The following is a 19,062-nucleotide window of genomic DNA, read 5'->3' as shown; positions in this document are numbered from 1 at the left end:
TAGTCAAAACAAAATAAAAAAATTCCTTCCAGTAGCACCTTAAAGACCAACTAAGTTAGTTCTAGGTATGAGCTTTCGTGTGCATGCACACTTCTTCAGATACACTGAAACAGAAGTCACCAGACCCTTCTATATAGAAGTCACCTGACCTTCTCACTATATAGAAGGGTCTGGTGACTTCTGTTTCAGTGTATCTGAAGAAGTGTGCATGTACACGAAAGCTCATACCAAGAACTAACTTAGTTGGTCTTTAAGGTGCTACTGGAAGGAATTTTTTTATTTTGTTCTTCCTAATACCGTCTGACTGATTATCTCAACTGTTTGACTGACTCCTCTTAACAAATTCTCTCCATCTCTCACACCAGACTAGCCCAACCCACAGATTTATCCTCTCTGTCTCTTCTAACTCCAGACTGACTTCTCAACCCCACCCTAACTCTAACTCTTAACTCCTCCCCTTGGGTTCCCATTGGTTAGTCATTTTACAATTAGTTAACCCTTTCCTTATGAACCCAGTATGATGTCACACACCTAGGAGGGCAAACCCACACTCTGTAATAAAGGAATAGAACCTACCCAAATGACACTGCCATGAAAACCCCACATATACACAAAGTATTACCACGCCCTCTCTCTCCCTGCTGCTGCTTCTTCCCCAACCTCATTCTGTATACAACACTGATGTCTCACATGAAATGTAAAAGGACTCCACAACCTGAAAAAGAGACCATGCACATACTTTTGTAAACCAAGAAAATCTTTAATAAAATTAAACAAACAAACAACCAAATCTGCTCAAGACTCATTCCCATTAAAAGCTTTTCCTCTCCGGCTTTTAATGGGAATTTCCTATCAGTAACATCTACCAAGAGTCAACTGATAGCAGTTCTGATTTATGGGTTAATCATAAGCTAATGTGATTCCTTAATGGGATCTGTCAGCTTGCAAATGCTCAGCTTGAAGTTATAAAATGGTAACCATCCATTGTTAAGACAATTTCGGCAGACGGCATCCAGGAACTCATTGAATTAAGTTGGGGTCTCTTGGAAGACACAAGATCTACCCACTCTGGAAGAATGGCAGATGAAGATGATCGACTATATGGGACTGGCAGAAATGACCGGCAGAATCCGAGACCAGGGAAAAGAGGCGGCGGAAGAAGATTGGAAGAAGTTTAAAGACTATTTGCAGAAATATTGTAAAATTAAGGAATGTTAGAATGATATTGGATAGAAATTAAGTGGTTTTCAGCTGTAATGTATAAGAGATATGGAAAATAAGGTTTTGAAATAATTAAAAGAATTAGTGGTGAGGATTTGCTAAACAAACAAATTGAATTGGAATATAAGAAAGGGAGGTATGAGGAGGTCTGGAAAATAAGTTAAAAGAAAATAAGTAAATGGAAACTCTATGTGTTTTTAAATTGCTTTTATTTTTGCATTTTTGCATTTTTGTATTTTTGTTTTTTCTTTTCTTTTTGTTTCACAATGTATTATTTTTGAAAACTTTAATAAATATCTTATATAAAAAAAAGAATTAAGTTGGGGTCTCCAAGTGGGACTGAGAACATCGGCTGCTGCCCACATCCTGGAGAGTCAGTGTTCAAATGCCTCTCTGGGAAAGTGGGAATGATGCAGAACAGAGCAAGGGAATGGAAGAACTTCAGCCCTGGGTCACAAGGATCAGTTCAGAGGCGAGAGCATTTAAGTTGTAGGCGAATCCTCACTGGTATCTCCAAGGAGGGCTGGAAGAGACCCCCACCATGCCACCTGAAGCCCTGGAGAGCAGCAGCCAGTCAGTGTAGAGGTGGTGTGGCATAGTGGTAAGAGCAATGTTTCTCAGACTTGGGTCCAGACAACAGCTGGGGAGAAACAGTGGATCAGAATGTCGGTCTAGGGCCTGGGAGGCCGGGGTTCAGATTCCTGTCTGGCCATGAAGCTCACTGGGTGACCTCGGGCCAGTCACTCACTCTCAGCCTGACCCTCCCTTGCAGGGCTTTTGTGAAGACAGAATGGGCAGGAGTGGCAGAGCCTAGGAAAAGGGACGGGCCGTCTGTCATTCTCTCACTTTAGCCTGGGGGCTGATGCCGTAGCTGGTGAAGGCATCCTGCCAATGTGGCAGCCCCGGGTGGGTGATCAGAAGCCGGCAGTAAGCGGTGAAGGTTTTGGTGAGGAAATGCCAGTAGAGAGCTCAGTCCAGAAACCAGATCTCAGAATGCGGGGTGACAACTGGAAGCGAGAAGAGAGACTATTAGACCGCAGGATGAGAAGAACGGACCACCCAACCTTTCAAGGGGGTTTAATAAGGAACTCTGAGGCCTAGGGATGATGAACTGGGCCTTGGTGCTTTCTACAAAGGATAAAGGCGTTTCCAAGGGAAATTAATCCTCTGAGGCCCTTCTTTGGGTGCCTCCTCCACGAAAGGTCCGGAGGGTGGCCACACGAGCACGGGCCTTTTCTGTTCGTGGAAGGCTCTCTCCAGGGAGGCTCACCTGGCACTTTCGCTACCTATCTGTAGGTGCCAGGCGAAAATGTTCCTCTTCAACTCAGCCTTTGGCTGATTGACATCTGACAGCTTTCTAAATGTGTTGGGTGGGGGGATGTTTGTTTTTCTTCTTATTTTTATTATGCATTTTGTGTTTTTTATATTGCAGTTTTATGTGGTAAACCGCCCTGAGATTTGTGGATGAAGGATGGTATGCAAATAATAATAATAATAATAATAATAATAATAATAATAATGGGAAATGATGAAAGCCAGGCATAGCTTGCTTCAGGAAGACTTCATCAAAGGCCATAATAGATAACAGCCTTTGTCAACCTGGTGCCCTCCAGATGTTTTGGATTACAAAGCCCATCAGTCTCAGCCAGCACAACTGTATGGTGCTAGGAAGAGTAGTCCAAAACATCTCCCACAAAGGCAAAAGCTAACGGGTTTGCAGACAGGGTCGATTAGTGCAGGCAGCTCTTGGGCTTCTGGTATCACACAACATACCTGACTTGGTGTTTCTGTAAAGGCAGACCTTCCCATTCCCTCCGCACGGGTCCAGCTCAAACACCAGGCTCCGCGAGTCCAGGTGAGGTTTCTCCAGCTGCCCCGTTATCTTTGGGGAGAAAGAAAAGGCTGGGCGAGGCTGAGTTTTGGATGCAGGGCAAGGAAAACTCAAACCATGCAGTTTGGGAAGCTGGGCGTTGATGGGACTCGTGTATAAGGTCACGGAAACTTTTGGTGGGGCAGCAAGTGGGGGCGGAGAGGGGGACCGAGGTCTCCCATGGACAAAGGGGTGAGGTGGGGCAGTATCTCCTTCATTGTCGGTATCCTCCAAATCAGCATTGGGCAAGGCATAGACGGGCGACACTCTGACTCAGTTTAGCTTGGAGATGCTGTTGATGGTCATGGAGCCAAGGGGCATCGGGTTGTCTGGGGAAAAGGCAGCCATTACTAGGTTGCTGGCATGGATGCCACAATTCTGTAGAAGCACCGAAGGCTCACAGAACATGGTGCCCTCCAGAGAAGAATCTCAGCTTGCTTGCTTACATGCTTTTTGCAAAAAGCAAGCGCCTAAACCGTCATGGCCACAAAGATGGGATTGGTAGCATGCAGAGTGCTGCTGCTGAAATAGGAATCTTTCTGCTGCTGAACAGCTCCTGTTTCATTGCCCCACCTCCCAAATTAAAGACAGAACACAATTTAAGCAGAGGAAATGGGTGTGTGGATGCAATTGTGATCAGATAAGAATGTATTTATTTCTTGTGCATTTCATAGCATTTATATATTGTTCAACAATGAGAAAAACCCTCAGAGCGGATATCAATAAAAATGATCAACAAAAAGTTAAAAAGAGCTATTTAAAATCATTCAGAAGTTATTTATTTGTATACTGCCCATCTGAAGATCCCTGGATGGTTCACAGCACAAAACACAAGGGGCAAAAGCAAAATATTCAGTAGAAACAGGAACAAAAACAAATGAAACCAATAACACCCTCTCCATTAATTAAAACCAATGATAAGCTAAAAACCGGATTCAAACACATGCCATACTTCTTAGCATCTGGGTAGGCTTGCCTGAACAATAATGTTTTTAGCAAGCACCGCAAAAGAGCACCGCGAAGTCGCCTGCCTGTTGTGAATAAGCAGGGAGTTCCAAAGTGGGGCGCTGCTGCACTAAAATATTGATTTATTACATATGCAGAGTGAGTATTATGGGGTGTTTGTATGAGGTGTTTGTAGCGGTCTTGCTCTCAGCCTGGCCTCCCTCCCGGGGCTGTTGTGAGTTGTGTTGGGAGGAAGCGCCATGGAATGAACAAGGGAGGGAAGAAAGGCTCTGGGCAGTTTCCATGCCAACCAGGGATGCCAGGGGAGCTTCTCCAGGTCGGGCTTGGTGCGGCTGGAGCTGCTGAGGCTGCGCAGGGCCTTCTCCTCCCTCTTCCTCCTCCTCCCTCCCGCATCAGCCTCTGACCACCTGCACATCTGGGAGGGAAAACAGCACCACGTGGGGGCCTTTTGCCTCTTCTCGCGACCCGTAGCTGCTCAGAAGCCGCGCCGCGTTGGCTTTTGGGAAACGCAGTCTTCCCTGTCATTCATTTCCGTTCTCTGGGGGGAAGAATAGAGGGCAGGCACTACGAGTCCCAGAAGGCAATGGGAGAGCCGGCTCCCACTCCTCCCTTTCTCGCCAATGGGAGGCGAGAGTCGGGCTTGGGGGCGGGGGGATGTTTGGAGTGGCAGGGGCAGTTGTTTCAAGATGGCGGATCTGGCTGCGGGAGCGGAAGGAGCCGCTCGCTGGAGCAAGGACTGTATCCTTCCCTCAGGAGGGAGGCGGCGGGAGGAGAAGAAAAGGCGTGGGGGCGGGGCTGTTTGGACGGCGGGGCGGTGATAAACGAGGGCAAAGGCTGACGTGGTTCCTGAGCATGTGCAGAGAGCCGCCCCGGTTGCTCGCTCCGTGGGCTTTGTCCCCGAGTGCTGCAGAGCCAGGCCCAGGGGCTACGGCTGAAGCCCCCACTCCCAGGGCGGGCTGACCCTGGTCCCGCTCTCTCTTGCCCCTCGCCCTCCTCGGCAAAGAGCGGGCTGGGAATATTGCTGCTTCAGATTCTAGTGCAAATGGTGCTGCTCATACGTTACATCCCCCAGAGCTCCTTCTATGCACAGCGTGGCCACCCTAATAGTCGCGCAGAACTGAGCTTCTGCAGCTGATTTCAAGTTTTGTTTGTACAGTGGTTCCCTGTGGTGGAAGTTTTGCTAACTTTGGTGGCTGCCCTTGGGATGAAGACAGGGCTGGGGGGGGGGGGAGACGTATATTGCACGGCCCTTGAGGTGTCCTATGTAGAAGAAGAGTTTGGATTTGATATCCCGCCTTTCACTCCCTTTTAAGGAGTCTCAAAGCGGCTAACATTCTCCTTTCCCTTCCTCCCCCCCCCCAACAAACACTCTGCGAGGTGAGCGGGGCTGAGAGACTTCAAAGAAGTGTGACTGGCCCAAGGTCACCCAGCAGCTGCATGTGGAGGAGCGGAGACGCGAACCCAGTTCCCCAGATTGCGAGACTACCGCTCTTAACCACTACACCACACTGGCTGATATTGTGTGTATGACACACTGGTATGATATTGTGTGTCTCCATAGCCTCTCCCTTTCACCCAGGGACCCCCGAGCCCGTCACCCTGCAAAACAGACCCAGAGCCTCTTCGTTGCTCCCTCCTCGCGCCCTTTCGGCCCCAGAATGAGGCGTCTCACTCGCAACAGGAAAGACTGATGGTCCCTGCCACCAAGTGGTCATACTCCTCTATGGAGCTAGAAAGGGAGGCTCAGACCTCCAGGCTCCCAGAGGCAAAGTTAGGAGGTTCTGGGAGACCTCGTATTGCAGTTCTACAAAAGGCGGCCACCCTGCACTAGTTAGCTCGGTTGGTTAGAGCATGGTCTGATAATGCCAAGGTTGCAGGTTTGATCTTCCTAATGGCCACCTGCATTTTCTTGCATTTCAGGGGGTTGGACTAGAGGACCTTTAGGATTCCATCTAATTCTGCAGGTCTGTGATTCTAACATCTCGGGGGGGGGGGGCACACATGTTGCATCTCCCGCTTAAAAGTGCTAAATGATCAGCTTACGATAACTCCATATGGTCATATTCTGGGTGCACGTTACTGTTGCTGCACTACTGATCTGCATTTACTACTGACCTGGACCCTGTGCCTTGGATTTCAACCTTTTTATTTGGCTAAGTACTAGTGCAGTGCACAAAAATAAAATGTTAACAAAGGCTTATAGCAATAGATAGAAATGGGGAGAGAGGAGGAAAAATAAATAGTACCTGATTAGGGAACAGTGTATAAGGAGCAGTATATGCAAATAATTGCATAAACGTGCTATTTTGTTTTCCATGTACTGTAATCATTATTTGCATTTACTGATGCTTACTGTCATTATCCACATACACTTTCTTCTTTCCCAAGATATCCGTTTGGTATTAATATGTTCACATCCTTTTTGAACTAATTTGCATACATAGATCTTCAGCTGATGTATTTAAACTAAATCTTTCCATATGGATTTTAGTCTCTTTGGTTGCCCCCCCCCCCACGGGCTTCCTTTTAGCATCTAGAAGAGATGATGTGTGGAGAACAACTTCTTGGATGTAACTTGCTGCCACTACTTGGCAATGGGCTGATGGCCAACTTAATTGAATCTACTAATTGATAAATGCCTGCTAAAGATATGCAGTGTGATGGCAGTCTGGATGGTCCAACAGGGAAGGGTCCCATGGTATGGTCTTGGTGGGTGCAGTTTACCCAGATTTCTCTCCTGATCCTCCAGATACCAGTACCTGCTTGTAAGAACCCAAGATAGCTTTTTCAAAAATGTGTGACTTTAAAGCTTAGTCTGTGTCCAAAATAAGAGTCTGAGGAGCATTCATTGAGTGTATAGCCTCCAGGAGTTGCTATTATAATAAAGGCTAATACAAATAAATGTGGCTCATTACCTCTGTGATTGAGCTAGTTACAGGGTCTTTAATAAAAGACAACCTTTTCATTCAGGTCGGTTTAAGAGTAATAACAAAGTGGATTTACAGAAATGTCTGTAGTCTCCCACTCAGTGTTGTGTTGCGTCTGAACTTCAATTTTGATGCAGAAGAATTTTCAGACTAGCTCAATCACGGAGATATTTCCAGACTGTAAAATGTAGAATGGAACAAACCTTTTGCCCTTGCTTTCCTTGAATGAAATTGCATTCAGTTTCTGATGAAAAGCAGCCACCTGCCTATGTCTCAGGTATGATATTTGAATGGCTGCCAAATTTAGCTTGAATTGTTGGGTAGTGAATTGGGCCAGGACCTGATTCGGATTCACTCTGTGCATACGGCACATGCACCCTTGTCTCCGCGACTTTGGAGCAACAGGTTAAACTGAGATTGGGGGTCTGTTTGTATCTTTGGGGAGAGGGCTAGAAGTAAAAGAGCTCAAATGATAACTTAGGGATACAACCTTTTCAGGTCCTTTAGGAGGGCTGGAAAAATCTTGGTGTGTTTTTAGGCACCATCATCTCATTTTCACAGGTTGGCAGGCAGCCTTAGGTACTCCTTATAGAGCTAGAGAAATGGCTTAAAGCTGCCGTTTAGGAACATTTGATCTCTAGCTGCTCATATTTACATGTTTATTTGCTTACAGTTAGCCTTCTCCTTCATCGTGGAGCCCAAGGTAGTGTACATGCACACGCGGTTCTCAGGCAGTCTCCCTACCCTGGGAGTATATGAGATCAAACTGTGAATAATGTCATTGTATGCGCTGACTTCCTGACAAGTTAGATCCGGGCTTCTGAGTTTCATTTGCCTGCCTAGCCATCTCCCAATTGGCTCTTCCTTACTCAGAGGTATCAGAGAAGGTGAGACAGAGTTTTGTTGGCCTGCTTTGACTTGCTTTTATATTCTGACGGCTGTTACTGAAAAGAGAAAGAAATATTTTCATGGATAATTTTAACAGCTTAACCCATCTGACAGCGAGTCCAACTTGTGCTCTCTGCTCCCGTGATATACCTATATTTTTTTGTCAGATCCAGAAATGATTCCTGCTTGTGTGAAAACGTGTTCTCTGTATTGGCCCTTAGAAGTTACTGCCATGTCAAGAAATTTGTTTCTTAAAGGTAGAGGAATTTTCCATGACTAATTTTCTTCATGTTTCTTCTACAAGAAGTTCTTTTCTTCAGGCAGATGATTCAGTAGATTCAATAGCCCTGGCTGATCAGCCCAGTCTCTTTGTATTGTGCTAATTGTTGCCACCCACTCACTCCTTGGGTGCTGGCTGGGCCCTTCAAATCCAGAGAGAAGCTGGGGCTATCAAGGCATCCAGGGCGGTTTGCAATGTTAAAATACTGAAAGAAATTAGGTATAATGTAAACGTGGTCTAGGATGGCGGCAGCGATGGCAGTCCAATTGAATGCAGACTTTTTATGCCTCCCTTGCTCTCTTCTTATTCTCCCACAGCTGAAAAGTGGCTGTTTGTATCTGGCTTAGAAGCCTTTTTTTCTTATTTTTGTGCCAGCAAGGATAAAGTAATTGTACATGTAGGCCTTGAAAAATCCTCCTTGTCGAGGCGTCTAAAAGTCTTCTTTAGCATTTGTAACTGGCTAGATTACTATTTGCAAGCCTGGGGCCAAAATGGAGCAAGCAAGACCAGTCAGTTTCGGTCACAGTGCCCAAGGATTAAAAGCTTCTTTTAGGGAGTCAAAACTCTGGATACACCTCCATTATTGCCTGTTCTTGCAGCTGTGTGTAGTGTTGTGACAGATGAGCTGCCTTTCAGCCTCACATAGGAGGAGCAGGAAGCATAGCTGTCAACCTTCCTCCCCCCCCCCCCCGGGAAATTCCCTTATTTCAGCACCGTTTCCCGCTGCTTCCCGCTGCGATCCCGGATTGTTAGATATCCCGTAGACTGTTCCCGGGACAGGAGAGGCTGCTGATCCCTTATTTTCAAATCTGAAAGTTGACAGCTATGGCAGGAAGACATGTTTCCTTTTAACAAATCCCTCGCAGCTGCCTGTTCATGCCCCCTCCGCCAATCAGGAAGGGCATGATTGCTTTTTAAAAAGCTGGTTTTAATTTTCAGGTCCCTGGCAAAGGAGGAATGAAGAGTGCTTCTCTGAAAGATTTATGTCCTGAAGACAAGAGGCGCATAGCAAACTTAATTAAGGAGCTTGCAAGGTGAGGATAAACTGTCTGATAATGCATCGGGTTTAGATGAGACTCTCTTTCCAATTACTGTTATGAAATTGAAGCATTCATGTTTATTAAAAGCGTATTACCACTCCTTGCTGGCACAGGTATGATAAAATATGACATGGAGCAGGTTTTTTTGTTTTGTTTTTTAAGAAGAGGAGTTTGGATTTGATATCCCGCTTTATCACTACCTGAAGGATTCTCAAAGCGGCTAACATTCTCCTTCCCTTCCTCCCCCACAACAAACACTCTGTGAGGTGAGTGGGGCTGAGAGACTTCAGAGAAGTATGACTAGCCCAAGGTCACCCAGCAGCTGCATGGGGAGGAGAGGAAACGCGAACCCAGTTCACCAGATTACGAGTCTACCGCTCTTAACCACTACACCACACTGGCTCTCAGGACATGGAGCAGTTGTCTACCTCTCTCTGTTGCAAGAGACTGCTTCTGTTGCAGGAAGGCCTTCAAAGGGTTTCCTACAAAATTTGTCCCCCTTGTGTCAGGGATGGCCTGGAAAATTGTGCCCTATCTCACTTTGCTGCTTCCCCCCAAGCACCTGCAAGTTCTTGCTTTGGACTGTGACATGCTAACATGGGGCCTGAGAGACATGTGTGTTTGGAGACACTGTGAAACCAGCACCCATGTGGTCCTGAGAGCACACTCCCTCCCAAAGGATCTTTAGTGGGAGTCACACGGAGTGCTGTCCTTAATGTGTCTATCTGAACCCTCCCAAACGACAAAGGTGGGTCCACATGGAAATAATATAAAAAATAAGGAATTTATTTATTATAAAGGTAGTTTTAACAACAAAGTGCAGCAGCATACACTCACAATTCTAGGCACATATAAAAGCAATATTCTAACTTTCTAAAATAAGCATTCTCAATAAGGGCCCAAAGTAAACAGGGGGAAGTTAATTAGCAAGATAGTCACAAGTTAGTGCTGCTGAATCTGTTAGTGTGCAGGTGATTTGACCTGAGGTTGCCTGACTCATCCTGGAAGTGCCAGTGCTCTGTCTAGTTTGCATTTTCAGTTCTACAGGATTCCCAGTTGGTTGAAGGAACCGGGCAGCAGAATCTTAAAGAAGAGGTTTCAGGATTTCAAAACCTGCTCCTGGTGCCCTTTTGCTTACTAATTATCCCAATGCCATTGTTGCAACCTAGCTTCCTGAGGAGGAGTGAATTGTTATGTATCCTCCTGACCTAGCTGGCGGCAAGAAGGTCAGGGATAGAGACGACAGTTACAATGCTGAATGTAATCTTACAAGGCGGCAGGAGGGTCGTTTCCTATGGCCATCTACTTCAGCCAAGCCTGTCTTTGGTTCACTCCTGAACACAAATTGGGGCAACAGCAGAAGCCTCCTTGCTGCTGTTTGTGTGGCTGTGACTTGCACTGCCCCTTTAATAATCCAGCTGCCTAGTACGGGCTTTGCAGGTGCACTCTAGATAGTCTCTGCTTTCTGCCCTCTGAGCTATGGTAAAAGGCTGGAAGATGTGCTGCTGCAATCGACTGAAGGATTAAACAAAGTGGGCTGTATGCTGGCTGTCTAGCATCCGGAAGCAGCGCTAATAAGCCTTGCACCTGCTTTTCCCTGCTCCTCAGCCAAGCCCACTGCCTACTTGAGTTATGCCATTCATCTTTTTCCTAGTTTAAGCTCAACATGCACCAGTTCTCCTGAGGCCTTGAAGCTGGAGTCAGTTGGGGATAACATGTATTGTTATCCAGATTTGTCATTTTATATAGCATCATTCCTTTTTAATAACACTCCAATTAACAACATATCAAATCTTGCAACATCATAATACAAATAATAAAACCAATTATACATTCCAAATTATATTATTTAAAAAGACTTCCCATGTTCTGGGTGGTCAGGAGAAAATCTTTTGTTTCTTGTTCCTGCACGCGAGTAGGAGCTGGATCGGGGCTGCTCAGCTGGGGAGGTACAGGCTCTGTCACACTGTCCATTGAGGGGTTTATGGCTGGGGGGCTCCTTTCATCTCCCCTCAAAGGAGCCCCCATGTCAGCATCAGAGCCTCTGCACCACCTGAAGGCAGCCAAGCAGAATAGTTGCTGGGGTGGCAAAGGTGGAGGCAGCCAGGCAGCTGCATCTGAGAGCCCCTAAACTGCTGCTGAGGCAGCTGTCGGGCTGTCTCCGCATGGCCACCGATGCTCCTTTCAACTTCTCTGTTGAGGTGAATGCAGCCACGCACCCCTCAATGGAAAAGTCTGACGGAGCCTGCACCTCACCAGGTGAGCAGCCCCATCCAGCTCCTACTCCGTGCAAGCAGGAGTGGGGGCACTCAAAACGGAAGTGTGGCATGGAAAAAGGAAGTGTAACACTCAAAACAAACAGTTCAGATTCCGAAAAAAGTTCTCAAACCGGAACACCTACTTCTGGGTTTGCGGCGTTCAAATTTCAAGTAGTTCGTGAACTAAGCTGTTCAAAAACCGAGGTACCACTGTATGTTAAACTATCCTAGTACCTAGAGTCGCTTGAGAATTCTAAGACACTGGAAAAAACAGTGCTGTTTTTAAAAATCAGTGGTTTAAATCAGTGTATTTATGAGTCCTGATTCCAAATGGCATCCCATTGCATCCATGCATGGACAAAAACTGCTCCTTGGTCTCAGAAACCACCATGAAAAAAATTGCTGACAATAGCTAAAGAGGTGTCAAAATGCCTAGTGAACATACAACACCCTCCCAAAAACCCCCACTTTTATATGAATGAGGAACCAGTGATAACCAAGTTCAGTTTCCAATAATAATGGATTCCAAACAACAAATGTTGATCATGGAAAATCCATTATTCATGAGAGTGAAATTATCTGCCTCTCTGCTCTATAATTGGGTGCCTCAATTTTTAAAAATCCCTTCTCCTTTTAGGACGAGGCTGTGAAGAAAAGTCTGATGGAAGCGACAATTCTAATAAGCAAAGCGCTTCAGGGGGAAGATGTCATCTTCCCCCATAAAGTGGAGCTGAGTACCTGCCTCATAGTTTTTTTTACAAAGCCCTGAGCATCTTCGGTCCAGGGTGCCTCAGGACCCTGTTCTACCTCCACAGCGGAAGGCAGCAGTGTTTCTGAATATCAGTTGCTGGAAGCCACAGGCGAGGAGAGGGAGAGGGAGAGCTCTGTGCAGGTGAAAGATGGATCTTATTCCCAGATCCAGGAGGCCCACTCTTCTCCCATAGTTGTCAAGTGGGCTGGGCTGGAGAGAGAGCACAATTCAGGGCTTGGTGTGGTGGTGGCAGCTGGGGCTCCTCAGTCACCGCCCTAAAGCAAGCCATGGAGACCATCACCCACCTGACGTAAGTACGGTTACTGCCCCACGTATTCCTGGCACCTCCCTTGCCATACCCTGAAATTGTACCCTGTACTTCCCCACAACAGGAAATTATCGAAGAGGAGCCCCTGGGGAGCTTCGCAGTTTCTCTGCTCCGGCAAGCCATGGACGCAGTCACCCACCTGACGTAAGTACGGGGAGGTACTTCTAGTACACTCTTCTCCCCTAGGAGGACCCACTTGCCAGTTGCAAAGAAGGTGTCAAGTGGGCTGGGCTGGAGAGAGAGCACAGTTCAGGGCTTGGTGTGGTGGAGGCAGGGATGGGGTCTCCAGTTCTGACATGCTGTGTGCTTCCCCACAACAGGAAGTTATTGAAGAGGAGCCGCTGGCATCATTCTCAATCTTACACCAAGAGACGGAAACCATAATCCGCATGACGTAAGTACAGGGAGGTACTTCTAGTCTCCCTACAGCTTGTCACTGCCCCACCTATTCATGGCACCTCCCTTGCCATACCCTGAAATTGTACCCCTTGGCCAGACACAGTGCACATTTCCTCACCAGGTTTATGGACTGCTGGGTGCTGATCATTTCCTCCCCCTTCTTTCTCTTTCCTCTTCAGTGCCCACTCTTCTCCCCTAGGAGGACCCATGTGCCCGTTGCAAAGAAGGTGTCAAGTGGGCTGGGCTGGAGAGAGAGCACAATTCAGGGCTTGGTGTGGTGGTGGCAGGGATGGGGTCTCCAGTTCTGACATGCTGTGTGCTTCCCCACAACAGGATATTATCGAAGAGGAGCCGCTGGGCTCATTCTCCGTTGCCATGCTCCAAAAAGCCATGGAGACTATCACCCACCTGATGTAAGTATGGGGAGGTACTTCTAGTTTCCCTACAGCTTGTCACTGCCCCACCTATTCCTGGCACCTCCCTTGCCATACCCTGAAATTGTACCCCTTGGCCAGACACAGTGCACATTTCCTCACCAGGTTTATGGTTCATTCTCTTTCCTTTTCAGTGCCCACTCTTCTCCCCTAGGAGGACCCACTTGCCAATTGCAAAGAAGGTGTCAAGTGGGCTTGGCTGGAGAGAGAGCACAATTCAGGGTTTGGTGTGGTGGTGGCAGGGATGGTGTCTCCAGTTCTCTGACATGCTGTGTGCTTCCCCAAAACTCTTTCCTCTTCAGTGCCTTGAGACCACCTCTGAATTCCTTGCAGGCGTCTCCCAGGACCAGCCCAATACATTCTCCACCCACACTCCTCCCTGTAAGGAGGCATCTCTAAATCACAGCAGTCCTGACACTGTCTCAGCTTCCTGACATATTAAAGTGCCCTCTTAACCTATTGACAGAGTTGTCCAAATTGTCTGAAGGCACATACACGGGTGGCCTCCTTGTCAGTGACCCTTTGTAGAGGTCATTTTGGTGACTGATCTTTGCATTTTGTTTTCTGGTGAAACTCTCAGCCCTGCTTTCCTACCGCCTGGTTCCATAATTATGCTCCACAGCTGCTGAATTAGCACTTTTTCTGTGCGCTTTGGATCATTTCCCCTCCCCTTCTTTCTCATTCCTCTTCAGTGCCCTGCAGCCACCTCTGAACGCACAGGTTAGATCGGAGCTGGTGGAGAAAAGCATCATGAAGGTCTTCTCTCTGCCCTCCCAGAAGCTGACGAAGCTGAGAGATGGGAGCCCCAGGCAACCAGCAGAGATGCAGGTAACTGGACCTTCTGCTTCTAGGGATCTGAATGGAGGGAAATGGCTTGTTGGTACAGCCTGGAACTGTGGCCAGATAAAAAAATCTGAGGCTGAGCCGTGTAAGCTACGAATAATGCTGCCAGAGATACTTGGCCCATCACCAGGATGTAACAACCAGAGACCCTGGGTATGTGTGTCATTTAAAAGGTGTCCCCTCACCTGGGTAATGGACAGGTGGTATAGAAATAAAGTCTCTCCACAACCACCACCCCTGTGGCTCTTTCTCCAACTTCAAAGGATATCTTGCCTTCATTCTGGCTACGGGCTGCAAAAAGGTTTTCATTCTTTGAAGAGAAATAGAGTTGAAGAATGCGTCCTTCTCCAGGTGTGCTGCCACTGGCCCCAGTCAGCATGGCCAACAGTAAGGAGTAGCTGGAGTCCAATAACCAGGCATGGGGACCCCAAGGTGCTCCAGAAGTAGAACAATAGAGCATCTGTTTTGGATCCACAAGGTCCCAGGTTCAATCCTCAGCATCTCCAGGTGGGGCTGGGAAAAGACTCTCTGTCTGAAGCCCCAGAGGGCCAACTGCCAATTATCATCTGTAGACGACACCAAGGTTGGAGGATCAATGGCTGGGCTTGGTCTAAGGATGCTCCCTGCATTCCATTGCTATGGCTGTGGTGAGGTGTAGGTTGTATTATTGCATTTATCATATAAACACACAAATGACAGATCACAACATAAAAATACAAAATCAGAACACAAAATGCTTAATAAAACAAAAACAACTCAAGAGCCATTTAATATCTAATTCTATTGTGTGTGTTTTTAAAAAATAATGGCTTCTTTTTTCTATATCTTTATTTCTTATTTTGTTTATAAGCTGCCTTCAGTCCCTTTCAGGGAAAAATAAAATAATAATAATAATAATAATGATGATGATGATGTAGTAAAACAAATAGCAGCAAACTTTCTCCTTTACAAAACAACCCCTTTTTGCAATTTGTCCCCTCTATGGTCCCGGCATGATTCATCAAACTAGTAGCCCAAGCTTTATGAATTTGCAAACCTGGATTAATGGTGGTTCTTCCATATGATGATGATTATTTCTCTTCCGTAGCCATGGCTGGATTGACTCCTCAAAGACCTGTGAGCAGGAAAGAGCTGTACCAGCTTCCTGTTGAAGTACGTCTCTCAACATTGAACCTAGATGTGAGTAAGCAGGTGTCAAACTGACTTCTGGACCAAGGCTTAACCAGATCAGAAAGCTAGTGAGATGGAAAGGCTTCAAGTATTGTTTGTGGTTGTTGTTGTGTTTGTTTTTTATTTTTGTTATTGAAAATTTAATAAAATTATTATATATCTATATAAATTTAGAACCTTTTTCAACACAGACACATTATAGACACACATCTAAGCATGGGTATTTCTTAGATCCCAGCCCTTGTCTAGGTATTTGTGTCTGCTTTGTGCAAGGGTTGAAAACAACCATCCATTTCTCTGGTGACACAACAACTCAACCCTCTAATAACTCGTATAGGGTGATCCTACAGCACAGGCCCCAGCCCCATAGCTGTACTCCTGCCAGGACAAAAGGAGCTCAACAAGGATGCAGCAGCAGTTCTCCTTCCACCTGCTGCATCCATTTTGTACACAAAGGGGAGACTTGGCCTTGAAGAAAGGTACTTCTTCAGCCAGCCTTACAAATGTCAAAAAGTTACTAGCCTGCAATATTTGTTTTGCCCCCTCCTCCAAAGTCAGCATGGAAACACAGCAAAAAAGTGCCTTCTTCCATGAAGGATGGTGGAGGAGAGACATTCTGATAGTCCACTGTGTTTCTGTGATGACTGCGGATGAGACAAGACTACTCTTCCTTTACAGCTAGCCAAGAAATCAAGTGAGCTGGCTGCTCAGTCACCTCCATGAAATTCCTGGTTGCCTGGGGCTGCTAGGCAAGTCGTCAAATACTAGGCTGTCTTCAGTGATTTTAAAACCGATCCCTTTCACCTTTTGAGTCTTCAAACACATGGATGTCTCCATCCCCATAGGTGCCACTTTAAATTGGCGAAGGCTAACAATACAATACTTTCCCCCCCTCTGAGAGCTTGCCATTTCTTGCCAACAGAGGCCTGTGGCACAGATCACAAAGAATGAACAAAGGGTTTGTATCCCTTCTATGTGATGCCTCTTGAAGAGCATGACTGGGAGTTGTGGCTAGACATTACCAAGAAAACATGCCCTTCTGGGTTCAGCTACAACTTTCAAAGAAGTCTTCAAAAGCTAATAAACTTCTTCTTATCTTTGTACCGACCTGCTGCCCAGGCACTTGTCCTGTACTTTTCCAGGCATCCATTGGGGCAGGAGCAGCAGCTGCAGGCACCTTTGACTTCACTTCCCCTTTCTGAACTTTCAGCAGGTGTCTTGCTCAAAAATTCCTCTCTTTGGAAATTCCTAGAGATTGAGCAGACAAGATCAGAAAAACATCCAAGTTGTTCTTAAAAAGCACTTCCCAAACTGAAGCTTCCCCCCAAAAAGAGGAAATGAAAGCAGCACAAAAGAAAGAAAGCTTAAGCAGCCCAGAAAAAAAACTCTTAATGAAGAAAAACAAACCAGCCCAGACTTGAGAAGGCCCAAGGATAACCCTGCCCAACACCAAGAACCCTGCACCTTGGACTTACTCTTCCCATCCGGAGACAGGGGCCGAACGCTTGGTTGAAGAGTCCTGCAGGGTTACACCACAGACCAAAGATTAATAGTCTTTTTATAGACCCCCGTTATCACATCAGCTGCCTGACTATACTCAACACTTTTATAAGAAGCTCAATTATTTGTATACCAAACAGATTTTTAATGGCTTTGGAGGTACTTGATAAAGCTTTATAATTCCATGAGCAATTAGCCTATGCTCCTCCCTACCATTTCTTAGACAATCATGAAGTTGACAAGTCTTATTCCAAGCCATGTTTCAGTGGCTACAACAGGATCAATCACAACACAGAACCAAAGACCAGGGAGAGTACCAGAGAGGAGGACAAGCGTAATTTTTGCTGCCTTGTTCCTAAACTCTTCAGAAGGCAATCAGAGCAAGTTTCCAGACTTCTGTCATTCAGGGCTGGAACATCCTATCATATGTAATTCACTACCTATCTTATGCTTTGGCATAACCCCAGCTTCTCTCTGGATTTGAAGGGCCCAGCCAGGACCCAAGGAGTGGGTGGGTGGCAACAATTAGCACAATACAAAGAGACTGCAAGCTGATCAACCACTGCACCAGTACTTAGCCAAATAAAGAGGTTGAAATCCAAGGCACAGGGTCAGTAGTAAATGCAGGTCAGTAGTCACTCACTGCTACAGACCCGTTGGGGGGAGGAGGTGCAGCAACAGTTACGTGCACCCAGAATATGACCACATGGAGTTAATCGTAAGCTGCTCATCTAGCTCTTTTTAGCTGGAGATGCAAGATGTGTCTCTCCCCCCCCCCCCGAGATGTTAGAATCACAGACCTGCAGAATTAGATGGAATCCTAAAGGTCCTCTAGTCCAACCCCCTGAAATGCAAGAAAATGCAGGTGGCCATTACCAAGATCAAACCTGCAACCTTGGCATTATCAGCACCACGCTCTAACCAACCGAGCTAACTAACTAGTGCAGGGTGGCCTTCTTTTGTAGAACTGCAATACGAGGCCTCCCAGAACCTCCTCACTTTGCCTCTGGGAGCCTGGAGGTCGGAGCCTCCCTTTCTAGCTCCATAGAGGAGTATGACCACTTGGTGGCAGGGACCGTCAGTCTTTCCTGTGGCGAGTGGGACGCCTCATTCTGTTTTTTTTTTTTTATAAATATTTATTAAAGTTTTTAAATATAAATGCACAAATAATAAACAGTCTTACTTCTATCACAGACATAATTTCATCACTTCTTTGGACTTCCTCACGTCTCCCGCTCCCATTTACATCGTTAAAAGTTTTTTCCAAACAAATTATCAACTTGTTTACAATCTCATGTCCACTCATTCAAATATAATCTAGCACTTCTTCCAAAAAATTTTGTATTTTCTTTAGTCTCACTTATCATCAAATTTCAAATCTAATTTAGTGGTGGCCAGTTTTTTATAATCTAGCATCCTTCTTAGCATTCAACCAAATTACAATGTTTTTGTAGATACTTCTTGAATTTCTCCCAGTCTTCCTCCATCTTCTCTTCTCCCAGGTTACGGATTCTGCCTGTCATCTCGGCCAGTTGCATATAGTCCATCAGTTGCATCTGCCACTCTTCCAGTGTGGGTAGATCTTGAGTTTTCCAGTTTTTTGCGATGAGTATCCTTGCTGCCGTTGTTGCATACATAAAGAATGTTCGGTCCTTCTTTAACACCTTCTGGCCGACAATACCCAGAAGGAAGGCCTCTGGTTTCTTAGTGAAGGTATACTTAAATACCTTTTTCAGCTCATTATATATCATATCTGGGGCCGAAAGAGGCTCTGGGTCTGTTTTGCAGGGTGACGGGCTCGGGGGTCCCTGGGTGAAAGGGAGAGGCTATGGAGACACACAATATCATCCAGAGGACCCTCAAGGGCCAGGCAATATACGTCTCCCCCTCCCCCCCCCCGCCCTGTCTTCATCCCCAGGACGCGAGGAGGGAGCGGCGAAGAGGCTCTGGCTCTGTTTCGCGGGCTCGCGGGCTCGGGGGCAACTGCCAACGGCCCCCCGCCCTGCCGCGCCCGACTCTCGCCTCCCATTGGCTGACAGGACCCCGGCTTCGCCCAGATACCGAGTCGGAAGAGCCGGCCAATGGGGAGGCCTCGGAGCGGGCGCGTGGGGGGAGAAAGGAAAGAGGGGTTGGAGCCGGCTCGCCCACTGCCTTCTGGGAGTCGTAGTGCCTGCCCTCTATTCTTCC

General features: G+C 46.6%; 1 protein-coding gene, 1 long non-coding RNA gene and 1 pseudogene across 3 annotated transcripts; 1 reads left to right on the top strand and 2 right to left on the bottom strand.

Annotated features, from left to right (window-relative positions):
- Positions 1 to 1,549: 1,549 nt before the first annotated feature.
- LOC309347140 lies at positions 1,550 to 4,472 on the bottom strand (annotated as a pseudogene). Its single transcript has 4 exons — positions 4,348 to 4,472; positions 4,044 to 4,067; positions 2,995 to 3,359; positions 1,550 to 2,228 (listed from the first exon to the last, which is right to left on the bottom strand). The product of its transcript is annotated as an uncharacterized misc_RNA (transcript).
- Positions 4,473 to 12,460: 7,988 nt separating this feature from the next.
- Positions 12,461 to 15,544, top strand: LOC309345474 (uncharacterized protein). Its single transcript, XM_081868563.1, has 4 exons — positions 12,461 to 12,923; positions 13,108 to 13,341; positions 14,055 to 14,190; positions 15,293 to 15,544. The coding sequence occupies exons 1-4, from the start codon at positions 12,826 to 12,828 to the stop codon at positions 15,305 to 15,307; spliced, it is 483 nt and encodes a 160-aa protein (XP_081724689.1). The 5' UTR covers positions 12,461 to 12,825; the 3' UTR covers positions 15,308 to 15,544.
- LOC309345501 lies at positions 14,711 to 17,813 on the bottom strand. Its single transcript, XR_014158257.1, has 4 exons — positions 16,851 to 17,813; positions 16,484 to 16,623; positions 15,242 to 15,378; positions 14,711 to 14,847 (listed from the first exon to the last, which is right to left on the bottom strand). It is a non-coding gene; the product is annotated as an uncharacterized lncRNA (long non-coding RNA).
- Between the last annotated feature and the right edge of the window lie 1,249 nt (positions 17,814 to 19,062).

Source organism: Podarcis erhardii, assembly GCF_964252035.2.
Source record: "Podarcis erhardii genome assembly, chromosome: 7".
In the NCBI taxonomy this organism is placed as follows: domain Eukaryota; kingdom Metazoa; phylum Chordata; class Lepidosauria; order Squamata; family Lacertidae; genus Podarcis; species Podarcis erhardii.
This window is presented reverse-complemented; position numbering and strand designations above follow the sequence as displayed.